At 45.8% G+C, this 24,863-nt stretch overlaps 1 protein-coding gene across 2 annotated transcripts in view; it reads left to right on the top strand.

The window, feature by feature from the left end:
* Positions 1-21,378, top strand: part of LOC119372366 (phosphoenolpyruvate carboxykinase, cytosolic [GTP]) — a 61,106-nt gene extending 39,728 nt beyond the window's left edge. The window contains exons 1-10 of one of the 2 annotated variants that reach the window (XM_037642843.2): positions 5,210-5,377; positions 7,931-8,197; positions 11,797-11,981; positions 12,191-12,394; positions 13,010-13,197; positions 14,421-14,634; positions 17,105-17,410; positions 18,874-18,969; positions 20,365-20,606; positions 20,765-21,378. In XM_037642843.2, coding sequence (XP_037498771.2) covers positions 5,277-5,377; positions 7,931-8,197; positions 11,797-11,981; positions 12,191-12,394; positions 13,010-13,197; positions 14,421-14,634; positions 17,105-17,410; positions 18,874-18,969; positions 20,365-20,606; positions 20,765-20,983 — 2,022 coding nt within the window. In that variant the 5' untranslated portion in view covers positions 5,210-5,276 and the 3' untranslated portion in view covers positions 20,984-21,378. Of the gene's footprint in view, positions 1-5,209; positions 5,378-7,930; positions 8,198-11,796; positions 11,982-12,190; positions 12,395-13,009; positions 13,198-14,420; positions 14,635-17,104; positions 17,411-18,873; positions 18,970-20,364; positions 20,607-20,764 lie in introns of those variants that run through there. The other variant, XM_037642852.2, reaches the window with a different exon arrangement.
* Positions 21,379-24,863: the final 3,485 nt, after the last annotated feature.

The following is a 24,863-nucleotide window of genomic DNA, read 5'->3' as shown; positions in this document are numbered from 1 at the left end:
TGTATACCGTGTACAGCAGGGGCGTAGCCAGGCATTTTTTTTTCGGGCGGAGGGAGGGGGTGGGTTGACCCCCCTTCGGCTACGCCAATGGTATACAGCGTGGAATAGCGTTTCAAGTCCCACTGTTGCTGGCTGCCCCGAGTTACCGGCTGCTATTGATGCGTCAAGTCCCAATGTTGCCGGCTGCCCCGAGTTACCGGTTGCTATTGATGCGTTCCCGCGCCTCATTTCATCACGGTGCGCAGCGTGTACGGGCATCTCTGTGGAATGCGCAGCGGTCTGGGGCCTTAGCAACCGAATACGTTGGGCATCTGTAACGCTAGCGCGGACACGACGATACCGCGTCTGGCCAGGCGCGGCGAGCGAACCGTCTGGTGGAACGCGTGAAGACAATGGCCGGCGTATTGCTGTGGGAGACGTCGCTATCATTGTGCGATTGAGACGTCACAAGGGGTGAAATTTAAGATGGCTGTTTCTACCCGCAGATAGCCATTCTAGCTGACTGCTGCGATGCCCGGTCTCTACTTCCTTGCCATATACATCGGGTGCTTTGCGCCGGCGCCTGCTCGCTGTTCTGCTTGCACGGACACGCATACATGTCTGGGAAATTTAGCTACGTGTTTTGCTTTGTAGTAATGATTACTCGAAGATATAACACGCGCGCTCAGGTCCCGCGATGGTATAATAGGTGTCTGCGGCAACAGACTTTTTTTTCATTGTGGTACTTGCGCGAAAACAAACGGGGACGAAGAAAGAAGACACACGGACAAGCGCAATCTAACAACTGATTTATTTTTGGAAAAAACGTTTGCTTAAAAGCCCAACGGGATCTGTGCGCTTGTCCGTGTGTCTTCTTTCTTCGTCCCCGTTTGTTTTCGCGCAAGTACCACAATGAATTCGTTCCAACTAGGCCGGCTAGCAGTTTCGCTTCAGATTTTTTTTTGTTTACAACTTAACGCGTATCGAATAATATCCCTCAACCTGCTTAAATGTTTTGCTTTCGCCTTTACCAAGTCACTTGTTTATGGTGTGAAAGTTATAGTATTATAGTGACGTATGTGAAAAGCTTCGAGTGGTTCGTTATTGTCTGACTGCGCTGTTATTACTTGCATCAGTGAGGGAACGATTCTGAACATATTTTATGGTAACAATAATTAGCTCGCCTAAATATTTTGTCATAGGTGACAAAATAGCGTTACCTTTACTCTTTTCTATGGATCATCGAAACGCCGATGAGGCCAGATATATCGTTCATGCTTGGTTGCACGTAAACATGTTTGGCTGCGAAATTTGGATTATGTGCGTTATAAAATTCGCCAACTTGAAATAAGCGTGATGGATCGGGCCAGTTCGTGTCTTTCATTTGCGTTGCTACACAAGCTGACCCAAGCCCCTTGGGCCTTCGGACTTTCCGGCTTTACATGCAAAAGGATGGGCTGCTTATCGTTATCTGGAGAAAGCGATTTCCTGCGGTTTTACACGGTGTTTGATCTGTGTAGGGAACGACAGTCGTTCACCTGCCATTGAAGTTTCAGGCATGGCAAGATAGTGTCGTGCTTTAGTGCAAGTACGGTCAAGGATACATGTGCGTGTTTTTCGCAATACCTGCCTTCAGCGCGTGCGTGGCATGTCTCGGTGATTACAGGCAGATATTTAGCCTTGAGTAATTCTACAGGCGTCATTGTTATTTGTGACGTTCTTTGTTGAAACAGTTACGTTCCATACGTACGCCTTGTCTTTGCCGTTCACCACGGAGTCCTGGAGTAGCTAGCATATGCTTTCGAATAATACTCGGTCATCTAGATACTGTTTGTTGAGTTGCAGGGGCGTAGCCAAGGGGGGGGGTTCGGGGGGTTCAAACCCCCCCCCGAAATTTTTCAATTTTGCTTGCGCATATATGCACGCATACATACAAACGCACGCACGAACATACATGAAGTATGGGTGAACCCCCCCCCCCCCCCCCCGAAAAAAATTGCTGGCTACGCCCCTGTTGAGTTGCATACTGCCTATTGATTTCAAATAACGAAGTGAAGTTCTCGATGAAATGTCCGAATATCCGAAAACTCTGTGCGTTATTTTATCTTCACGATTGTTTCACTTCCCTCGGATTTTGCTATGGTAAAAACAGGGGCCGCATTCACCCCCGTTTTGCGGCTTATAGTGAACTAAATTCCTAGCGCTGAATTTTTGTAAGCTAACACATTCATCGTTTACATGGGGGGCATCGTGAGCCCTCTCCCCCCAAACCAATGTGGAGAGCGAGATAGCACCAGAGCACTATTGTTGCAGTTTGACTTAGCAGTGACTCTAGCGTTATTAAAGCCGGGGTCCATCGTGCCGCAGTCAGCTTCCCAGCTGTGCGCGATGCCACCGATGAGGCTCGGAAAATCTTGTGCGATGTGATTTTCTTTAATGGTATTTAAGCTGCTATTGATTTCAGAAGTCAAATTTGTTAAGCCAGTTTCCTCTGATTCGTTGTAGAGGCCGAAGTTTAGGCTTTTAGGTGGTGCCTTCAGCATTTTTGTCGTTTTGTGCATGGCTGTTCACGTTCAGTAGGTAAGAGTGAGCACCTGCAACTGTCATTTCAGCGTACACCATTACAGGGCGGGGTTACCACCCTGGATAGGCGATATGCACAAGCACATCTGAAGTTTTTCCAGGGTGGTAATGGTATAGAGTGGTTACAGTGAAGCCATTGCTGCTTAGGCCGTCACGGGTAGTTGAAGAATGACCTCTTTATTGCTCTACGCCAAAATGTGCTCTCCCGCTGCCTGCAGGACAGCTGGCATACAGTGGAAAACCAGCACCGGTCTAGTTTAGCAGTGATCGCCCCAAGAGAATGTACAGAGGCGCACAAAGCACGCCGCCTTGCGTGGCGCGGCTGCGTCCAGGCAGGGATGCTCGAGCGTTTCCGCTTTTGCGCACCGCTGGGCAGTTCTCCTCTCCCTCGGTCTTTCTGTCGACAGGGTGTATATAAATCTCAGCTTTGGACCCGCTCAAGCGTGTGATAAGCATATAGGCTCGCTGCAGTGTGCCCACCTGCTCAAGCAGTAGGACAAGCCTTATTTTCTTTTCGGACTATGGTCTAAATAGCTCGAGTGCCGCGTGGCAGGACGCCGGTGACCGTTTGAGCGAACGCTTCGTGGGCAGGTTCCGCTCCTGAAGACTGTCATTTCTCCTCTCGGAACCGATGCGCCCTGCACCAACGTTTATAGAACTATAAACGTTGCCCTGCACGGCGCGTTCAGCGGGTCTTTTTGTGCGCAGCCTTCCCGGCCGTGCGTCGAGCAAAGCCGCTTTAGTGTGTGGTTAGCTGGAGCTGTAACGCATTTGCACCTTGTTCTTCAGTGTCGCATCTGTGTGTTTGGTGAAGAGCAGAAGTAGTGCTTGCTACGCAGAGATTCCTTCAGTGCTTGAAGTTAGCGACTGCCTTTAGCTGTTCTGCTGGCGCGTGGCGCTTTTCTTGCAGGGCTGAGCATGTTAAAAGCAGGCTCACGTTTTGATCACACCCGGCTGTGCTCTCGTACCTGCCGCGGTGTGTTCATCCGACTCTGCATTGTTTTACGCATTTCGCATTCATATACGCGCGTGGTTTTACTTAAAGTGTAGCGGCGTGAGAGAGGTAGGCATTTGTCAGGCGCTCTTGACACACACACACACGCACACGCGCACACACACACACGCACACACACACACACACACACACACACACACACACACACACACACACACACACGCACACACACACACACACACACACACACACACACACACACACACACACTGTACCCTCACGCGCGATCGTGAGATTGTGGTTTTGTTTTTGTTTATCCGGTTTTTTTGTAGAGAAGTATTTCGCTTGCGTTCATATCGGTCACCATCGTGATATTGCTGCTTGATGTAGCATGTTCATTAGAAGGCAATGACATGGGTTGCAGCATAAAGTATTTGCGGTTAACAACCGTGCTTTTTTATTCACTGGTATACAGAGCTTTGATGAGGCGCGCTGCAGGAGCACCTGTTTTATTATTATTTTCTGTTTTGCTCTTTCTTGCGAGCTCGCAGTGCTTGAAAAGTAATCTTCAATAATTCACGCATGGATCCGTTGTGTTATTAGCAGGCTGAGTATTTTTACCGCACGCCGACCCTTATCTCAAATCAATTTTTCTTCGGGGCCACTGTGACCCCGAAGACTGTCTGTGACCGCATCAACTGTGACCGCTAGTAACTCGCTCGCTGCAGTGGCCATGGGGGCCGCATTTCGGTGGGGGCGAAATACAAGAAAACCCGTGTACTTGGTTTATATGCGTTAAACAACCCCAGGCGGTCAAAATTGACCCGGAGTCCCCCCACTGCGGCGCGCCTCATATATCCCTGAAATGCTTGCAGGTCCATAATTACCCCATAATTTTTGTATTAATAGTATTAATTTACGGCATGGAGCCTTTTCTTGAAAAGCTCAGGAGGCTGACAAGGTGCGTATCCGCCCTTTATTGCCCCAGCAACTGCATAGGACCTGCCGCTTCCTGTGCGCGTCAAGAGGCCTTGCTTATCTTCAGTTCTTTCTTGGCTCACTTCTTCCTGTTTAACACCACGTAACTGTCGTAGAACAAATACGTCGTCAGCTAAAATCCAGGAAGGATCGCACGTGGGCAGCAGCGCTGTCGCAAAGGCCTTGTTCCGCCTGTCTGTATCTGTTTTTGACATTCCTTGATTATGTCATGTGAACGCTGATGCTACGCGTTAGTAGACGCAATAGGGCTGAGCGTCTGCCAACTCTTCTTGCTTGTTTTCTTTTTCGGTCTTCCTGTGTAGTCGCGTTGATATCGCGCTGCTACACGAGCATGATGAGGCACTGTTTGGCGAGGTTTAATCAGTGTTCCAGATGATGTCCCTTGCGGGCTGCAAAATAGCGAGAGCATTGGGGATCTCGCCGGCGCGAAAGGGGAGAACAGATACGAAAAAAAGGAAGCAAGTCACGAGGATAAGGGGCCAACGAAAAAAATAAATAAACACGGCTAAACCACTCGTTTTCCACCCGCGCTGACGTCGGGAGGCAGTTTCACTTGAGCACTGCGTCGCAGCGTCACCGAGTGTGTGACGTCGCATCAGCCGCCGGCTGCCATTGGATCAGCGCTGGTGGGCGAGGAGAGGGGCGAGGGCAGAGCGGCGCTATAAGAGCAGCCGGTATGGCGCCGAGACGAGCTAGTGATGAGCACAGCCAGGACCGTAGCCGCACACTCGAAGCATTCGAAGTCGCGTGTAGTTCGGAAATGTCTGCCTCCGGATCGACGCAGTTCATGGTGCGCCAGAGCACTGCCGCGACTGGCCTGCGCGTAGGCCCCACTTCGGACGGCATACGGGACAGTGGACGGTGAGGAGAACGCAATCTTGCCGGCTCGCCCTGTTTCGTCGCGCTTTTGCATGAATGCGCGCGTTGATCGTTTCCTCGGTTACCCGTCGGCGCTTGATGGCATGCCGATCTGTGCGCTACCTATTTCCAGTTGCATAATTCGCCTCAAATTTGTGGCTGTAAACTTTGGATCAACTTTTTGTACTGAATATATTGGTTCAATTGCAGCGTTCAGAATGATCGCCCGAAATATCCGGAGCACTCCACTACGGTGTCTCACATAACAGGAGTCGCTTTGGGACGTTAATTCCCACAAACTAGCCAACCAGAATGATAGCTGCTTAGAGGGTTGGCAAGTGATACAATGCTGAAATTATGTGTAATGGTCGGGTATGAAGCGTTATTCGACGTTCAATACACGTAGGATCGCGTTATGGAAGTAACCTTTCAGAATGCGCTTATTTTGTCTTCCCGAGTCGAGCACAGAGAACCGCAGCTTTTTTATTTCCATTTGATTTCGGCGCCAGTGCTGCAAGACTGCCGTTGCCACTTGTGGTTTGTCCTATAGACAAAGCCGACCGCAGTATTCGCGAATACTGACCTACTCACGCGCGGGCCCCTGATCCGAGTTGTACTGTCTACAGTTCGAATTACCATTGCAGACATCTCTGAGTTGGGACCGGGTGGGGGCGAGGGGGATTACTGTACAGAGTGGCGGTTGGTAAAATATGTATTTCCTTGCCTATTTATTATGTGCGGTGTTGTAATTCCGCAGCGTAACATTGCAGTAGTGCATGTTCAATGCACGTAGCATAGCGCCTCGTGCTGTTTGGTATTTGTTCGCCCAATAGAACACACAGAACACAAAGGCGTTGAGGCACAGCTACTAGTTTGTGTCCACGCCTTCCTGTCCTATGTGTTCTGTTGCTCCAAGGTAATCATTTGTTGTGTATTTCTCGCAAGGGGCTTTAGTTCAAGCTGAAGTTATCCTTGCCTGCAAAACCTGTCAAATCTGTGGGTACTCTCCGCCGCTGCATATCTGTCGAGGGCAGATGAAGCGCAAATTTTACAAGGCTGGAGCAGCTCTGGTTGGTGCTACACGTGAATTCTATAGTGGCGGCTGGCTACGAGTGCCGTGATACCTAAACGCGGACGAATAACCATCTCGATCAGCTTTAGCGAAGCAGGGAATGCGGGAGGCGCCCGCAATATCCAGGATAATTCACAACGATTGTTAATTGTGCTCCTTGGACAGGCCGTGATTGGTCTCATGTTGAAGTTCCGTATATTCTCGGGGTGACCTTTCATGCACAATCGAAGCTGCGCGGCCCTCTTTGCAATGCTGCACCGGCTGACGCTTTCGGGCGTCACATTGCGTCTACGCTCATCGCCTTTGTACGGTCACTTCCCCGGTCACGTTAGCCGTTAGCCGCACGTTAGCCGTATGTAGGAACCGACGCGACGTTTAACAGAACGCTTGCTTACCTTTGTTTAGCGACCTGTATGCAGCACTTGTAGTATCGGGTCAGCGAAGCAGTTTCGTTTTTCGTTTTTTGTGATGTATCTACGCGAACCCTGTCAGTGACCTTACTAATCGTCGTTCAGATAGTTGTTTCATATGTTCCATCGTAACATTTGTCTAGACTGGCGTCTGCACGCAGCCTTTTCTCGGCACGTCGTTCAGTGCTTCTTTTTGATCATCCTTTTTTAAGCTCCTCTATCTAGCCGTTAGTCGCTGCAGACGGCACCTGGTGTGCACGCGCGGCTCTTTTGACCGCTGGGACTGACCGACCGCCTTGACACAACTCTCTCGAAAGAAAGTGCACTTGGCGACTGCCGCTTGTATGCTGGCGGTTTTCATGGAAATTCACGGGCATTCGTCCACATGGACTATCGATAATATAACGCGCATCCTTTCTTTGGTGGAATAAGGTGACGTCTGATATCTTCTAGACTCGTCGTCTGGATGGTATCAGGAAGCCACTTGCACGAGCTTATCTGTGCGCCTCTTCGGCGTGAATACGCTACCCACCTTGAATAAGCGTCCTCAAGACTGCTGGTGCGATAACAATGTCTTCTGCGGTTGCGTAGACGCTGTGAAGGGTTGATGCGGTTCCTCTGTTCTCAGCCACATGTATGGCAAGACCTTTAATGTTGCAAATAAGTGGTCTGTCCAGTCAGCGCTGTTTCGATGGCGATACATTTTCCACCTCTGGTCCCACACTCGGTGGGCAAGTTTGGCCCTCCGTGGAAAAGTTTGGGGGCGGGCGCCCTAGCTGACCCCTCTGGCCTGGCTCTGTCCAGCTGCATAAAAGGTACGATGGGAATGATGGACAAAGCTGTACGTGCGGTAATGGCACATCCGTGTTTCTTTAGAAGCATTCGGAAATGCAGGAATTGAACGTGAGCTGCTGTTAATGCAACTTCGTAGCGCATGAGCGGGCACTAGAGTACATGACGTCTGAACAGCCTGACACTTAACATGCTGCAAAGTTGCTCGTTATGCGGGTCACGTGTTTTAGGGCAGTTGCAGCCCTCGACGTTCTCTGAACTGCAGCACACTGTTCTGTGCAGGTCCCTGAAATGCTTGCAGTCGCAGCTGGCTCCCGTGAGCGCGTGCGCTCGCGCGCTGAGTACGTCGACGACACTCCATCAACAGCCTCAGCCTGCCACGCTGTCGGCGCTACCAAATCATGTTCGCGCCTACGTCGAGGAGAAGCAGCGCCTGTGCCAACCCAGTGCCGTGCACATCTGCGATGGCAGCGAGGCCGAGAACAACCACCTGCTCGACCTCATGCTCAAGGCTGGCAGTATCGTGCCACTGCCAAAGTACCGGAACTGGTGCGTGCCACATCTACTCTCAGCAGCTTCTGCATGCAGGATTCTAAGTAACATATTATACAAAGGAATGATTAGTGAGGGTTAAGCGAGGCTACTTTCAAGTAGTGATAGTGAGCGTTGTGATACGGCATCATTAGAAAGATTATTCCAGTCTATAACATTTCTTGGGAAAAGGAATACCTGTAACAATCAATTTGTGAAGTTAGGAGTTATCGTCTTACTGTGTCGCTTACGAGTGGCGTAGCCACAGGAAAACTGAATAATGTTACAGTTGTCAACATTTAAATCTCTGTGCAATAATTGATAAAAAAATTTGTTTAAATATGCGGTTTCTATCTACAATATAATTGTAGACTTGTTAATAATTCAGACTGACATCCACCCATATGAGTTATAAATAGAATGTAAAGCTTTCTTTCGCACTTTTGTTGGTCAATATTACGCTTAGTGAAAGGGTCTCATGTTATTATTGCATATTACTTTAATGGTCATATAAGTGCTTCATATGCTAGCATGTGTATAGGAGGGGCAGAATACTTTGACGAGTGTTTAAGAAATAAAAGTTTACGGAGATATTACCCTGTAATTGTCACTGTGTTTATCTCAGGTTAGATCATTTGTTATCCACAATCCAAGGTACTTGTATTCCGAAAATTCTGTTAGACTCGTTATTAGTATCGTACTGAAAACGCAAAGGATTGCTGTTTAATGTGTTCTTATAAACGGTTCTGTGATAATTTATTTCCATTTTCCATGATTTGCAGCAATCAACAACTTTGCCAAATTCATTATTAAGCCTAATCTGATCCTCCACTTAAAGTAATCTCGTGTATCACACGTAATCATCTGTGTACAACCTCGCATCAAAAGAAAGGTTAGTGACAATGTCATTAATGAACATTAGGAACAGAAGAGGTCCCAAGTTGGAGCCCTGGGGTACACCAGAAGAAACAAGAACTTTGCAAGAACTGGTTTCATTTAGGGAACGAATTGCTGTTGATTTTCAAAATGTGATCTGGTTTATTCAGTAATATTTTTATGTGAAACTTTGTGAAATGCTGTCTGAAAATCCATTGAAATGATTTTATATATATACATACACACACACAGGGTGTTTTTTTAGACAAAATAGATTTTTAATAAAAATCCTATGGCAGTAAGGCTCCTGTCGTTTTTGCACACGAGCTGTACGTTGAGGCAGAAATACTTTGCCACAGCTGAAATGACCCTGTTGTGAATAATGAACAAAAACTCTCTAACTTTTTAATTATTGGCTTGGGGGCTGTTGTTTATGTTAGAAAGTTGTAGTGCATGACAATTTATGGCGTACCCATTTTTTAGACATCGCAAAAGTTGCACGCAGTTTGAAATATTCATCAAATTGCAAGGGCAATATAGAAACTGAACGTGTGCGAAATGTGACGGCTCTGTTACGCCAGACTGGAACTACCCGCGACAGGTAGGTGACGAAATTTGAATGAAGGCACGTCATGGCTGTAGCTTTTCTTGAAAAGCTGCAAGTCTCCTCGCTTTCGCCAGTGGATCGCCTTAATATCTGGGGTTTAACGTCCCAAAACCACGATATGATTATGAGAGACGCCGTAGTGGAGGGCTCCGGGAATTTCGACCACCTGGGGTTCCTTAACGTGCACCTAAATCTAAGTACACAGGCCTCGGACATTTTCGCCTCCATCGAAAATGCAGCTGCCGTGGCCGGGATTCGATCCCGCGACCTTCGGGTCAGCAGTCGAGCGCTATAACCACTAGACCAGCGGATCGCCTTACCTTTGCATGTGGTGTTTGGTCCTTATCTGTTTCTCTTGAGCTGTGTGCAAGAAAAGCGCAGTGTCAATGTTTTCTTTGTCTGTGAAACATAAAACTCGGGAGAAGCCACTGCAGCGCGTCTACTTGCAGGCACGCGAAATAGTTCTTTGTGCCTGTTTGTAGTTTATGAAAGAAAGTGATAAGCATCACAGATTGCACCCAAAAAATAAGCTAAGAAAAGAAGCTCAGACCAAAAATTTCAGAATGATTGCAGATTTTTGTGACCGGGTTCAGCTTCGGTGCACCTTGATTCAAATTTCGTGACATCCTTGTCACGTGCAGTTCTGATCTTGCATAACCGAAAGGCTGCGTTTCCTGCGTGCCGGGTGCCGTCAGTTTCGGTATCGCCCTTCAAATTCGATGATGAATATCTCGCATTATGTGCAACTTTGTGTTTCTAAAAAATGGGTATGCCATAAATTAGCACGCACTACAACTTTTCAGTATAAATGACTGCCGTCAAGTCAATAATTAAGAAATTAATTAACGAGTTTTTGTTAATTAGTCGTGACAGTTTCATTTCAGCTGGGGCAAAGTATTTCTGCCTTGATGTAGAGTTTGCGTGTAAAAATGACAGTTGCCTTGCTGTCACAGAATTTTTATTTTAAATAAGTATATATGTATATAATCTGTATGTATTCCGAGAAGAAATGCATACAGCTGCGCAATGTTTGACAGTTGTGCTTGTGTTGCAGAGCTTTCATCTAAAGGTTGTCCAATAACATCTGTATTTTGTGCATAAACTGTGCTATTGCCTTTGTTAACCATATATTAATACAGTAAAACCTCGATGATCTGATCACACTTCGTACGAATTTCGGGGTGATAAGAATTTTTCTGTGGTCCCGGCCAAGGCCCATTGCCCTGCAATGTAATGGGGTACGGTTGTTGCAAACAGATTGTCACCGCGACGGTTGATACAAACGTACGCTGCCGTGTGGAGGTACCAACAGGTGCTGCCCGTGCTGTCGTGGAAGACGTGACAAGTATGCGCGGGCACGTGTACCCAAGCGGTGCAGACATGCACGCCATGCCGCCAGTCTGTAAAAAAGACTATTCCTGAGGACGCGCACACCTGCCAGTGCCACTGTCAGTTTTGCTCGAGGGACTTCCGAATTTTGAGCAAACCACCCGATTGTGTGGGTACGGCTGTAAATCTTCCGAAAAACAACCCCAACACCACCGCGATCATAAAATAATTACAACAAAGGACGGTAGTTCTAAAATTTTCTGGTTTTTATCTACCGCGTGCAAAGTGCTTCATCAGTCGCTTTTGCTGCAGTACTTTTATGTCAAGCGAAAAAACTTACTTGGATTAGGACGGGGCTATCGGCTGTCACGGCCACAGCCCACCTGTTTTTAAGAGTACGAGTATGACAGTCGACGCCTAAAAGCTTTACTGGAAAATCACTCAAAGCCCTTCGCAATGTTGCTGCTGCCCTGAGAAACAATAGTTAAAGTACGCCAGTTTTCTTTTGTTGCAAACTAATTTTCCATGTTTTCTGGTGATAGGAATTTCGGATGATACGAATAATTTTGGGGACCCCACAAGGTTCGTATCACCGAGGTTTTACTGTATCTTGCAATATTGAAATGCAGGAAAGCTTTCAGTACACATGAATAATTGTTGAGTTAGGTGCTCATTTATGTAATGGATACTGCTCTTTCAATGCATAACCCATTCCATATAATCATTTGGAAATTTATGCACTGAGGAAATCTTGCTTCTTTCCTGATACTTAATATTCCTGCTCAAACTCTTCCGTTTGCATTAGCTACTTGGCTCGTACAGACCCAGCTGATGTTGCCCGTGTTGAGAGCAAAACATTCATCACTACGGAAAGGCGGGAAGAAACCATCCCAACACCAAAAGAGGGCGTCAAAGGCACCTTGGGCAACTGGATGTCTCCAGCAGATTTGCAAAACGCCCTCGGTGAACGCTTTCCTGGTTGCATGAAAGGTGAGCAAACGAGGTAGCTTCTTCGTGTTTATCGAGGAGTACATTTAATTGCGCCACTTTTTGTTCATGCTGGCTCCTGTTGTGCTGGCTACACAATAGACCTTATAAGTAGTGGTGCAGCTGTTGCACCTGCCATTATGCATTCGTCGCAAATGCAGAGTTCGGGAATGTCTTCATTGTGATCTATCATTGTTTGTGCTGCTGTGCAGGTCGGACCATGTATGTGATCCCATTCAGCATGGGTCCTCTTGGCTCTCCATTGAGCAAGATTGGAATTCAGCTCACAGATTCGCCGTATGTGGTTGCCAGCATGCGCATCATGACTCGCATGGGCTCTGAAGTGCTGCGGACTTTAGGAAGTGGCCCGTTCATCAAGTGCTTGCACTCTGTAGGACAGCCGTTGCCCATGAAGAGTGAGCATGCAACACCCTGTGTGCACCCTCTGCTTTGTACTTAATGGAGTTCAAACCAATTTGGCTGCCCTCCGCTCTTCACCTGTGCTTCCAATTTTTAACTTTCCTTTGTGAACACTAAGCTTGGAACCTTGCATTATTGTGTGCTGGTTTTATAAATTTACACTGTATTTGTAGAAACTAATAGTGACTTGCATGTTGCAGCAGCAGATGGTCGTTCCCAGATATTTCAAATTCTTTATTTTAAGCAGTTGTTATATCCTTGGAAATCCTTCATATCTTGACAGACTGTCTAATGCCTGCAGAATTTTCAGATAACCATATGTGAATTATTCATACATTAAGTTGTTTCACGATCCCTCTCGAATCTGATACGTCTGGATTTGACTGTGCTTGCTTGCCTGGCTAACAGCCTAGGACTTGCCCATTTGTATATTTTATTACATTCTGTAACAAATTCGTGCACGGTTTGTTACTTGGATACTTGTGTTGCCACAGGCTTCACAACGCTGTCACTCACCTTGCTTTACTTCAGCAAGGACATATAATTGCTTACTTTGTCATGCTTGGCCTACATACTTACGCACTCGCACTCCTTTTTTTTTACGTTTTCAGCACCTCCTGTGAACAACTGGCCTTGCAATCCTGAAAAAACTATTATTACACACATTCCTGACAACAATGAGATCTGTTCATTTGGTAGTGGCTATGGTGGCAACTCTCTGCTTGGAAAGAAGTGCTTTGCCCTACGTCTTGGTTCCATACTGGCGCAGAGGGAAGGCTGGTTGGCTGAGCACATGCTGGTAAGTAACACTGAATATACTTGAGGCTATTTGCAGAAAAGTTCGGCAGGGAACGGCCATTGACCATTTTTTCTTTTCTTTGCTCCCCCCCAGTGTTCAGGGCAGTACGATTGCCTAGTTTTGATAATACAAATCCCTAGGATTGAATCGTATAGTTAAGACAGATGCATCTTTTACCAGTGAACTCTGTTTACCATATATTTTGTTGAAAAATACAAGCTAGTAAGCTATTAACAGTGTATTACTGCAGAAACGGCCCTCTGCACCTGCTGGTAATCGCATTGTCATGCAAAAGAGCATGGCTCGACTAACTTTTTTCTCGGCAGTCAAACATCAATTTTTTTTATTACGATAGCAATTGTATGGACCGTCTCGACGGGTTTTTGCCGTCGCCGTCATGTCCCTTGCGTATGAAGTCCAAATTGATAGGATCCCCCGTGCATTGTATGTTCTACCGTGGGTAAAAGCGCACGAGTGGGGCCGACTAACTCGGCCAGCCGAAGCCGAGATCAAACGAGCCAACGACCAACTCGAGGTGGGGTTGTCGCGCGAGCAGCCACTACTTTGAACTTTGAACTTTGGATCTTAGGGTGCAGTCGCGATCGCTGGCGCGCGCACTATCTTGACAGCCATCACAGTGGGCGGCTCGTATACCCTTCTACGGGCTGTGCTCTCAACGCCAAGTGACTATGTGGAGAGCATCTCTCCCTGGAGCGGCCGTATTCTCTTACACCAGTGTTTTGTAGTTACGCGAGATTGGATGCAAAATCGTTAGCTGCCAGCCTCGCTTCGTATAACACTACAATTTGTTGCTATCGTATTCATTGGTTTGCCTTTGCTGTGAAACTGACTTTTTTATGAAGACTACATTGTGCCTGAATGTTCTCAGCCACATTTATCTGAACAACCCTTTTATTAAGTAAAGCACTATTTGATAAGCAGTCTATCATGTTCCAATTTTGTTCAGCACATGAGCAGCAGCTTGTGTAACGTATCCATTGATTTTCATGCGGTTACATGTGGCAAGCCCGTTGGTGAACTGTGTGCTTTTTTGTAAGTGTTCTTTATACTAGTAACATTGCTTGTGCATGACTGATATGTGAATCTGTATGCACAGTAAATGTTGCATATAAGTTATTAAAGGCTTGCTTTTGCTATATTTTTAACAAAAATGCTTTTAATGCAAAGTATAACTGTTTCGATGACATACTTTCTTCCTCCAGATTTTGGGCATTACGAATCCTAAAGGACAAAAAAAGTACATTGTTGCTGCATTCCCCAGTGCATGTGGGAAAACCAACTTGGCTATGATGACTCCGACTCTCCCTGGTTACAAAGCGGAATGTGTTGGGGATGACATTGCTTGGATGAAATTTGATGAACAAGGTGTACTCAGAGCCATCAACCCTGAATATGGATTCTTCGGAGTGGCTCCTGGTTCGTGCATAATTTCCTATAATTTAAAGCTGTGGAGTCGGTGTAAATTAGGTGTGTTCAGATATTTTAAATGAAATCTGTATGCTCTTAAATGGGGGAGGAAGACCTCTTGTACTGAACAACATGCCAATGATATTATGTACAGTGTTATAGTATTCTGAAGACTGCAAATCTGTGTTTTCTGTGTCTCAATTGTAAAAAATCTCTTCATGTTATAATAGTCCATCTTAAACCTTTGCAGTCCGAAACCTTTTCCCACCTTCTGTCTGTCCGTAGCAGTGTTGCATTTTTGGGCAGGGCCCGACAATTGACCATAATGGGCTGAATGAATCATCCCGGAAACTCCACCAATAATTAATAAGCATCCGCATGTGTGGTCGGCATAGCACCGAGAGTAAGGCTTTTCTGTGGATTATGCCACTTACTTGATGGCAAGCATATGTATAATTTTCAATGACAGTCCATTATTTACAAAATTTCGCAGAGTTGCAAAGTCAGTATGGCTGTGTAATATCGGCAAAGATACATGGTGATACCCAGACACAGCAGACAGTGCAGATGCTACCTGCTGTGTTCAGTTAACTGTCCAAAGGTATTAAAGTTTCCACTAACATCCAGAGGATACTATATTAGATGGTCGAATTTATGCTGGAAAAGAAAAACACTCAATGTTCAGTCTTTGGCACACAGTGTCATGTATTGTAACATTGTTTGCCTTAGTCAGAAGTCGGCATAATACGCAAAACCAGAAAACAGAGCTAAACAAAAATAAATGCCATCTACGTATATGCCGTCTGTTTGGGACGTAAAGCCCAATCTATTATTAATACATGCCATCTACGGCCAGGAGCCAGCTCTCGTTTTCAGGTTGAGATCTAGTTTTTCAAAACGGACATCGACGTAATTTTGGCTGCTTGGAAGGTGGAGAATTTACGCTCGTGATGCAAGCACGTAACCACTGATGATTTTTCGCTCTATTTAAAGGATCGGTTAAGCTGGAGGGAGCAGTTACATAGTTTTTAAGGGCACAAGATAGAAATTGGTTGAAAATTGCAGGAGGGTTTTGTTGACTAAAATATTTAGTATCTTCGAAGCTGCTGAATTAGCATTTATAAAATAAAAAATAACTAAATAATTGCATAACGATGGCCAAAAAACCGGCCAGCAATGGCCTGTCTTAGGTGCAGACCAGCAACCGGCCTACTGTCTAAAAAAACTGACCGGGCCGATCTAAATCCGGGCAGGTGGCAACCCTACCACAGCAATGGACCTTATGACTAGTCGCAGTGTTTGCAAACTCTACTTCCTGCATGTGACCAAAATCGCTAAAATTGCTGTGGGGTTGCTGGTAATTCATTCTTTGGTGCTTACATGCACCATATGCAACTGACAGCAGAAAGAGCTGCTGCTACTACTTCAAGAGTTGCTATCCCCGTATGACTTAGTCCTACTTCAAACTGTGTTGATACGTCGCTGTGAAACTGTCCCCTTGATAACTAAATCAAAAGGATTTTTTAAAGTAACAGTGCTAAAAATATATGCGATGTGTTCTCGAGACGTCACGATACCCTTTTTAGGGTTCTCTACACCAGTGTTCTTCTTTAGAGCAACATTATAAAAAAATTTCTGAAATTTTTGTTAGTACTCCTTTAACCCTTTCACTGCTAGGTTTTTTGGCACTGCTGCAGACTTCATGTCGGTTTTTTTTTTTCTGCACATGATGCAGATATTTTCTGTTAGCAATGCAGTAGGATGCTGTTAAGGACATGTAAACATTTTTATAGGGAAATATCTCGTGAAAATCAAAGAAGCTCTCATTACAAGCAATGAATTATTTAACAAGATAATTATACTTAATAAATGACTACTCATTAGTTCAGTCACTGAGACACTAATCCATTTTATTCTTAGTCCGAATTAGTCAAGAGCTCCTGAAGTTCTTCTGTCCAATAGTGCGTGCACATGGCACGCTGGCTCGCCATGGCTCCGCTGCTAAGACACTGGCAAAGAGACGCGAGCCAACGTTGATGTGCAAGCATGCAATCCCTCCGTTGTAAAAAATTTCACTACAAGTTATATTTGTTTGTATGGTCTCTCCATAGACAATGGGACACTCGCATTACCTTTTTTTTTTTTTTTTTTTTTGAGTTGCCTCTCAAGTGGCAGGGAGTGATTTAAAGAAGCAAAACGAGTATACCCGGGATTGGCAGGCCTTGTGCATGTGTTGTCGCCCAAGTTATCTCGGGATTGGCAGTGAAAGAGTTAAGCACTGGTTTGATAGCTGGCAACATTTCAAGATGCAAGGATACGCATGAAGTGTGCATTCCTTAAGCAGCGTTCTTGGTTTTCGGTTGTCAATGGGGTTGCATGTGCATGCAATGTGAATACATCTTGTCCAGTAGAAATTGAGAAGCGAAATTGTGGTCTTCATTAAAACACTAAATTGAGGTTTGCCTGTTCATGTGTGCAGGCACATCCATGGCTACTAACCCCAATGCAATGAAAACGATAGAGGAGAACACCATCTTCACCAATGTGGCTGAAACCAGTGATGGTGGCTTTTGGTGGGAAGGAATGCCTGAGCCGAGCCCCGGCATTCGCATCAAGTCATGGCGAGGTGAAGACAACTGGACCCGGGCTTCTGGAACACCTGCTGCACACCCTAACTCCCGGTTCTGCACTCCTGCTGGCCAGTGCCCGATCATTGACCCTGCGTGGGAAGACCCTAAGGGCGTGCCTATTTCTGCCATTCTCTTTGGGGGACGCAGGCCTCAGGGTGAGTCATTTGGCTTGGCCACCCTCGTTGATCTTTCTGGTCCAGTTTGCCTTTCAAGCAACTTGTAGTTGCTTTTGGTGTATGTTCCTGCTGTGTAGTGTACGAAGTGCTAGATTTTGACCTCATTACAGGAAAGATTAGGCTTTCAGAATCTCTTAACAGTCTGCCCTGAAATATATTGCAGGGGTAGTTTCCTTACTTCAATACTTGTGTAAGGCTTGAATGACAACTCTTGCTTCCAGAACATTATTCCTTGTGCCGTGGACTCGTTAACTGGAAGTTCTGCCGCCCTTATATCTTCCTCATGCTTTCCAGAAACTTGATTTTTTATCTCTGTGTGTGTGTGTGTGTGTGTGTGTGTGTGTGTGTGTACCGGGTGTTTAAAGTTAAGCTTTATGGTTTTGTTAAAAGCACTGGGAAGAACGTGAAAACCACATATGAAGATAAGTTTTGTATCCAGGGGGACACAAAAGGAGACAATATTTATCACTGTCAGCCACTCAATTAACTAAGATTGAATAATTTACTTTTTAATGGGTGCAGCAAGCGGGCATGTTTGTATTGAAAAGCAGTCGCGTTCCTACACAGTTCCACTTGGAAGAATTGTTCTAGCATGTCTGTGCCCAGAGATATCCCGCTGCAAAGTTTAATTTCGGTTTGCATGATTACGCATGCAAGACAGTGAGCACTGGTGCAAAGCTCCTCCCCGACGTGCCGCAGCAGTTTTGTGTGCCGCTTAATATGACAGCGGGTCGAAGGCATAGGCAACGATGATAACGGTTACCCTTTTGCTTCCTGCTGGCGATAGCAAGCAATGACTGCTCGTCACATCGAGGAGGAGCTTTGCACCAGTGCTCACTGTCTTGCCTGCGTTATCATGCAAACCACAATAAAACTTTGCAGCGGGATATCTCGGGGCATAGACATGTTAGAACAATTCTTCTAAGTGGAACTGTGTAGAAACGCGACTGCTTTTCAATACAAACATGCCCGCTTGCTGCACCCATTAAAAAGTAAATTATTCAATCTTAGTTAATTGAGCGGCTGACAGTGATAAATATTGTCTCATTTTGTGTCCCCCTGGATACAAAACTTATCTTCATATGTGGTTTTCACGTTCTTCCCAGTGCTTAATTTTAACAAATCCATAAAGCCTAACTTTGAACACCCGGTGTGTGTGTGTGTGTAAACATGCAAATTTAGTTATCCTGCACTTTCTACTACTCTGGTGCTGCAGTGTTTTTGCTGACAGCCAATATAGCCTTCCTGTTATGTGCAACTCAGTGTGTGGCTTGTTTTGCTGCCATTGTGCTGTTCACTTAAAAGTTTGAAACCAAATTCCCATGTGTGCACATTGGGGGCCCATCTTGCATTTGATGTGTGCTAGTATAACATTGCAGTATGGTTTTTCATACTTTCTGCTTGTGTGCCCCTAACACTTTATTTCGGTGCTTCACTTGCAGGTGTTCCATTGGTCTATGAAGCTTTCAACTGGCAGCATGGCGTTTTCATTGGGTCAGCCATGAGGTCTGAAGCTACCGCTGCTGCGGAGCACAAGGGTAAGTTGAGTAGCAATTTACCTTGACAGTGCATGGCTTTAATGGTAGCAATCAGTGCATCGTGCTTACTTGAATTGAGAAAGAAGATATGAAACTGATATGGCGAACCATGTGCTTCTACGTATTAATCTGTTCTCTAATAGATCATTGATAAATGGTGAAACACGGTGCTTTATCTGGCCATTTTTAAGCACTTTGTTTCACCTTATTTAAGGTCAACTCCGGCTATTTTTCGAGGTCGATGGATCTCAGTAAAATTCGCTGGGTACGTTCCTTTGCACGTTTCCGTCATTTATGCCAAATTACAGGCTTGAGACATGCGCAGATTGTTTGCAAATGAATTTTAAAGATTGTCTGCAAACGCCCTCCTGGCTTCCCACAATTATTGGCAACATTGCGTTTGTGACGTCAGTGTTGGCAAGGCGGCGGAAGTGACGCAGCCGAGGGCACCGCTAACTTCGGCGCTTAGGCCGCTACAGCGAGCGTCTGCTGTGCACAAGGCGACAGACAGCGTTGGTTTGGCCGGCGCTTCGCTGGTCGTCCCGGCTGTCACAGTTTTCATACTCCGCGCCGGCGTGACCGGCATGCCTTGCATGACTTCCGGTTCGTTCGTAACAACGTCTACGTCATACGTACACAGTACACTCGGTTGGGTTTCGGTTTCGGTGTTGCGCTTTTTTGCTTATTTAAAATTATTCTCCAATTTGCCGAGTATTTCTGCTATCGGGCCCGTAACAGGAGCGTCTCAGGAACATAAAAACAACGTTACTTTGACATGGCCAAAAAATCGCCGGAGTTGGCCTTTAAGGTGTGCCTCAAGTTCACATTGCAAAGCAACGAACTTGTGCCAGCTACTCATTGGTTACACATGAACGTAGATAAATGGTCCAGTAGAAAATGTCCAGACGAGACCCCATTCCCCATTGCCAAGTGTATTAAAACACAATGAGCAGAATAGGGGAAGGGTATTATTTTTGGTATATGTTATACACGTAAAATCACGAGAATAGGGATAACCCTATCTATAACCATCTCCTATCCATATCTAGGATAGGGGTAGTGCGTATGTATTTTGGGCTGCAATTACTATTGAGCAACGCTTAGTTATTTTTTGCATAGCTTTTGGTCTGTAATTGTTTCTGTTGAGAAATCATTTTGCTATGCATCAATGAATTGGTGCTAACTGCTTTTGCATAAGTTGGTTCAAAACAAGAATCTCATTTTCTGCCTTCTCGGCCCACTCTAAATGATTTTTGTCCTTGCTACTGCAAGGACAAAGACAATTATTGGGGGCTTTGAGAATTCAAGCAAATGCTCTGTTGTGCAAGCAAATTTTTTACAAGTACAAGCTTAGTCTGTTGAACTACTACAAAGGTTTCCGTCGTCGTTTTGCAGGCAAGGTGATTATGCATGACCCATTTGCCATGCGGCCATTTTTTGGATACAACTTCACCAACTACCAAAGGCATTGGCTGAGTCTTGGTACGAAGGCGGGAAGGAAGCTTCCAAAGATCTTTCATGTAAACTGGTTCCGCAAGGGCTCTGACGGAAAGTTTTTGTGGCCTGGATTTGGTGAAAACAGCCGTGTCATTGACTGGATCTGCCGTCGTGTGGATGGTGAAAATGGAACTGCTAAGGTAAGCTGTTCCCATACTTCTGGAAGCTACTAGTTGATAAACATTTGGCTGGCTAGATAGGGAGGCTGTACGTAAAATGTTGTCAAATCCATGTTGTGGATGTTTTAATACAGACTGGAGTGGGACCTTACAAATCTTCACAATCTTTTGCACATTAGGAATCTCCTATTGGTTACCTTCCTTCGGATGGAGCTTTGAACCTGGATGGCCTACAAGATCCAGTGAACATGAAGGAGCTGTTTGATGTGAACAAGGACTTCTGGCTTCAGGAGTGCAGCGAAGTTCGCAAGTACTTTGATGAGCAACTTGGCAAGGAGCTGCCCAACGAAATTGCCCAGGAGCTTGACCAGCTGGAGCAGCGGGTGAAGGCCATGTAGGCTGCGTGTGATGCAGTCCTCTCTGTTGTCTCTCCCATAGCCAATTTAGCCTTTGTGCCATGACAAATCAGCTCAAGCTGCCTCATGACTGTAGTTGCCAATTGCCGGTGCCAGATACGTGATTTTCGGCACATTACCACTCTGTACGATATACTGTTGATGAGCAACATTCAAGTGCCTTTTGGGACCACACCTTATATAATGCGAAGAGAATTCTGACATGTTGCCCTGGCAGTTTCACATGCCAATGTTTTAAACAGACTATGTGGTCTAGTCTATTCCAGAAACTTGTAAATAATGTGAAAATGGTTTTTATTTATGAACATTTTAGCTTTTGGAGCAGGTTCAAGTGCCTCTTCGGGCATTTTCTGGAGAATAAAGTATTTTTTTATGCAGAGCATATAGTTCATTTTCGCACCCTTGTTCATTCATTCACAGTACATTGGTATGCAGTGGTAGTTTGGCAGCTTGTGCGGCTTGAAACTACATTGCACGGTGGTGCTGTATTATGTTGTTTTGCAGTTACTATGCCGCCACCTTTAACATACATTTCAAAAGCTTTTTTTGCCTTGTGGAGTTAGTTGGAATAAAATTATTTGTTTTCGTTATTGTACTGCAGTTCCCATAGGGAGTTTTAGCAGGGAGGAATTGTGCATTTTTACATATACAGAATACATTTTGTAGTTCCCTTTCTTTCACTAATACACAAGTTATTGAAAGTGTAAACTTAACTAAGGAATGATAAGAGCATATCACTGAGCCACCATAATTGCCATGTTTCTATGCTAAAGTGTTATTATCATAAAAGATTGAGGAAGACTACTTCAGGTGCACTTTTTTTCAAATGTTTGCTCATGATATGACACGTTACTGTTTGTTTTCGGCTCTCGTGCTTCATTGTACTCTTTGTTGTATTCTGAAGCTATTGGAAGAAGTCTAACTGCAAAAAAAAAAAAAATCGTCGCAGTCGTATAGATTGGGCCCCTGCTTTTGTGCAAACTTCTTAGGCCCTCGTTCTTTTCTTGCCTGTTTTGTATACCAAGCTGACTGATATGCAGCCTTCCTCTTTCTGTTTGAGGCATGCCTTCGTGTGGTAGCCAGGTTCAGTGCCCGCCTCCTTCATATCTGGTGTGCCCTTATTTTCACCACTAATCTGAGTGACAGCTTCGTTGAGCATGAAAGAATGTGGAGGCTTGCATGTAGCAGGTTATTCCGAACAACAGAATGCTGGAGTGCCTCGTGGCACCCTAGCCGAAACAGTGGAATGATTCTGTAAGGTTTTGGAGCATGCATACAGCAAAAGATGGCCATTGCTGTTAATCTGTACCAATATTACTGGGGAGACTGCACATGACAGTGGCTCTTCGTATTTGTTTCTGTTGAGTGGAGGGGCTGGAAAAATGATCAAAATTGTTTAGCTACTTGAAATAACGTTCGTTTTGCTAAGTAGTCTTGAATAATCAGAAAACTTACAAACTTAAAAAATTATTTTTTCAGAAAATAGCTTTAAAGTACTAACAATAACTTTAGAAATTGTTGCTCTAAAAACGCTTGTGAAGAGTTCCCTACAATAGTTTCGTGGTGTCTCGGAACGCATCGCATATATCTTTAATGCCGCTTCCCTAAGAAAAAATAAATAAAAACTCGATATCGAGGGGGCGGTTTCATAGTGACGTGTCAACAGTCTGACTTAGGTCTAAGTGACGTGGGGACAGCAAGTTTTGACTTAATAGCAGCAGCTCTGTCATCTGCTGTCAGTTGCACATGGTACTCGTAAACAACGATGAGTGACTTGTCTTCCAGTGGCTTCGGCAGTGATTTCGGCGACTGTCACTTGTCCCGTTAATAGGGAGACAATGGCCGGGCAGATTCCAAGGGCCTCCCGAAACGCAACACGAAAGCGCGGACAATTTAGAGTCTGTCCTTTTAGTGCACCAGGAAACGCTGGTTGTGGGCCAAAGACAGTCTGAGCCAAGAGTTGATAACTCTTGGCTCAGACTTCGCTCAGTTGATAACACAAACAAAATATATTCTCAGTTAAGGCAGTACAAGCATTACACAAACATGCACATTCGGCTGGTATCAATTACAACTCACAAAAAGTCAGTTTCGCCGCAACGGCGAACCAATGATTGCGATAGCAATGAATTGTAATGTAACGCGAAGAACGGAAAGCAGCTCGAAATTGCCAGCGCATCGCTCGAGCCCAAAGGACGCACGAAAAGAACGCACACAGGACGAGCGCGAACTAATGCGTCACAGCTCGGCACTTGGAGCGCACTGCTCAAACACAAAGCAGGACGCACGAAACAAACGAACAGGTACACACAAGACGAGCGCGAACTAATTGTCACAGTTGTTGCTTATTTCTGTTTGAACAGCGCGCTCCTTTCGCAAACGCGGCCGCTGCAGCGATCGAAGCGAAGCACCCCACCGGCCGCCCCTTCTTTCCTTGAGATAAGCGCACGAAAGCGACGACGCCTTGTAGAGCGAACAGCAAGGACGTTCGCAGGGGCGGGGCGACGATCTTTAAAGGGATGCTGAAGTGGTTTTACAATTCGGTAAAACTTTGTTGTTAACAAGCACCAACATTATTGTCGACGATGGCGTAATTTTTTTCGCTGTTGTGGCAGCAGGAGCTTTAAAACACGCGAAAGAAAAGTTCGTCTTGCTCCGCCCACGCGAACGCGCCGAAAGTGTGGGCGTGACCGGAACTACGTCATCGTCGGTAGTTTTGGCCACGGTGGTAGAATAAAGGCCGAGACAGACGGTACGATTTTTCATGCGATTCGACGTCCGACACTGCGGAGGGGAAACCGGAATGGTGACCTTTCATAGCATCGTACAGTTGCCGCCGCTTTTCCGCAAGGTGGCAGCAGGTATACTCTGGGCCGATATCTCTGCTCCGGCGCATTTGAAATCATGTGGCCAGTGTGCGTCGCGAGAATTTAAACTGCAATTTACATCTTTAACTTTTGAGAAAGAGATTCGCGGTGTATTTATTACACCAGAGAGGCCTAGAGCAACACTGAAGAGTTGCCGCCTCTTAGAACGGACGCGCCACTAATGAAAGCTTTGCAGCGGCGTCTCTTCCTTTCTGCTTGGTCATCTTCGATAAATGTGGAGGCGTCCGTGGGTGCAAGCGTCCGAAGAGCAAGAGCGTCCCTATGTGACGCTACCAGCGTCGCAAAGTCGCAATCAGCCTTCGAGTCATGATCACGGCCAGATCACTGTGGTCGTGATTAGGTGATCCCACGGCTTGAGATCCGCTCTGATGCGTCGCGTTTGTTGCGCTCTGTCAAACCAACGTGCGCGACCGCATCGGTGTTTCCGCTCACTTTGTAAGCTGGAGCCACGGCTGAAACCACGGTGGCTCGATCTGTGCCGCTGATGCGGCGGCCACCATGGGACGAAAATGCTTCGCTCCAAATTGCAAATCTGGCTACAAAACGTGCAAAGAAAAGCTGTGTCTTTTCTCCGCGCCGAAAGACGAAAAGCGACTGCAGTTGTGGAGAAATGCAATTCCATGGAAAGATCGCCAGCTACAGTCCTCCGACATACATACAATAACGTGAAAACCAAATGTTTTTTTTTTTTTACTCTGTACACTCGCCGGTAGGAATTTTCACGCTTTCGAAAAAAAAAAAAATACTCGCACGTCTCTTGCAATTGGCACACCCTGTGACAGTCATATCGGGACTACCCGCGTCGATTAAAAAATTTTAAGCTTCGTAAAGCCTGGCGCTCTTTTGCGGTCGAAGCTGGCAGACACCACTACAAGCTAGTAAAAGCACAAACAACCGTTTAAAGCCACAAAATTAGCTAGAGAAACCGGTTTTTACAGCACAGCGAGAGCTTGCGGTGCGCGTCTTTCGGCCCC

The sequence above is a fragment of the Rhipicephalus sanguineus genome, chromosome 1 (genome assembly GCF_013339695.2).
Source record: "Rhipicephalus sanguineus isolate Rsan-2018 chromosome 1, BIME_Rsan_1.4, whole genome shotgun sequence".
NCBI classification, from domain to species: Eukaryota; Metazoa; Arthropoda; class Arachnida; order Ixodida; family Ixodidae; genus Rhipicephalus; species Rhipicephalus sanguineus.
Note: the sequence above shows the minus strand (reverse complement) of the source record. Positions and strands in the feature narration are given on the sequence as shown.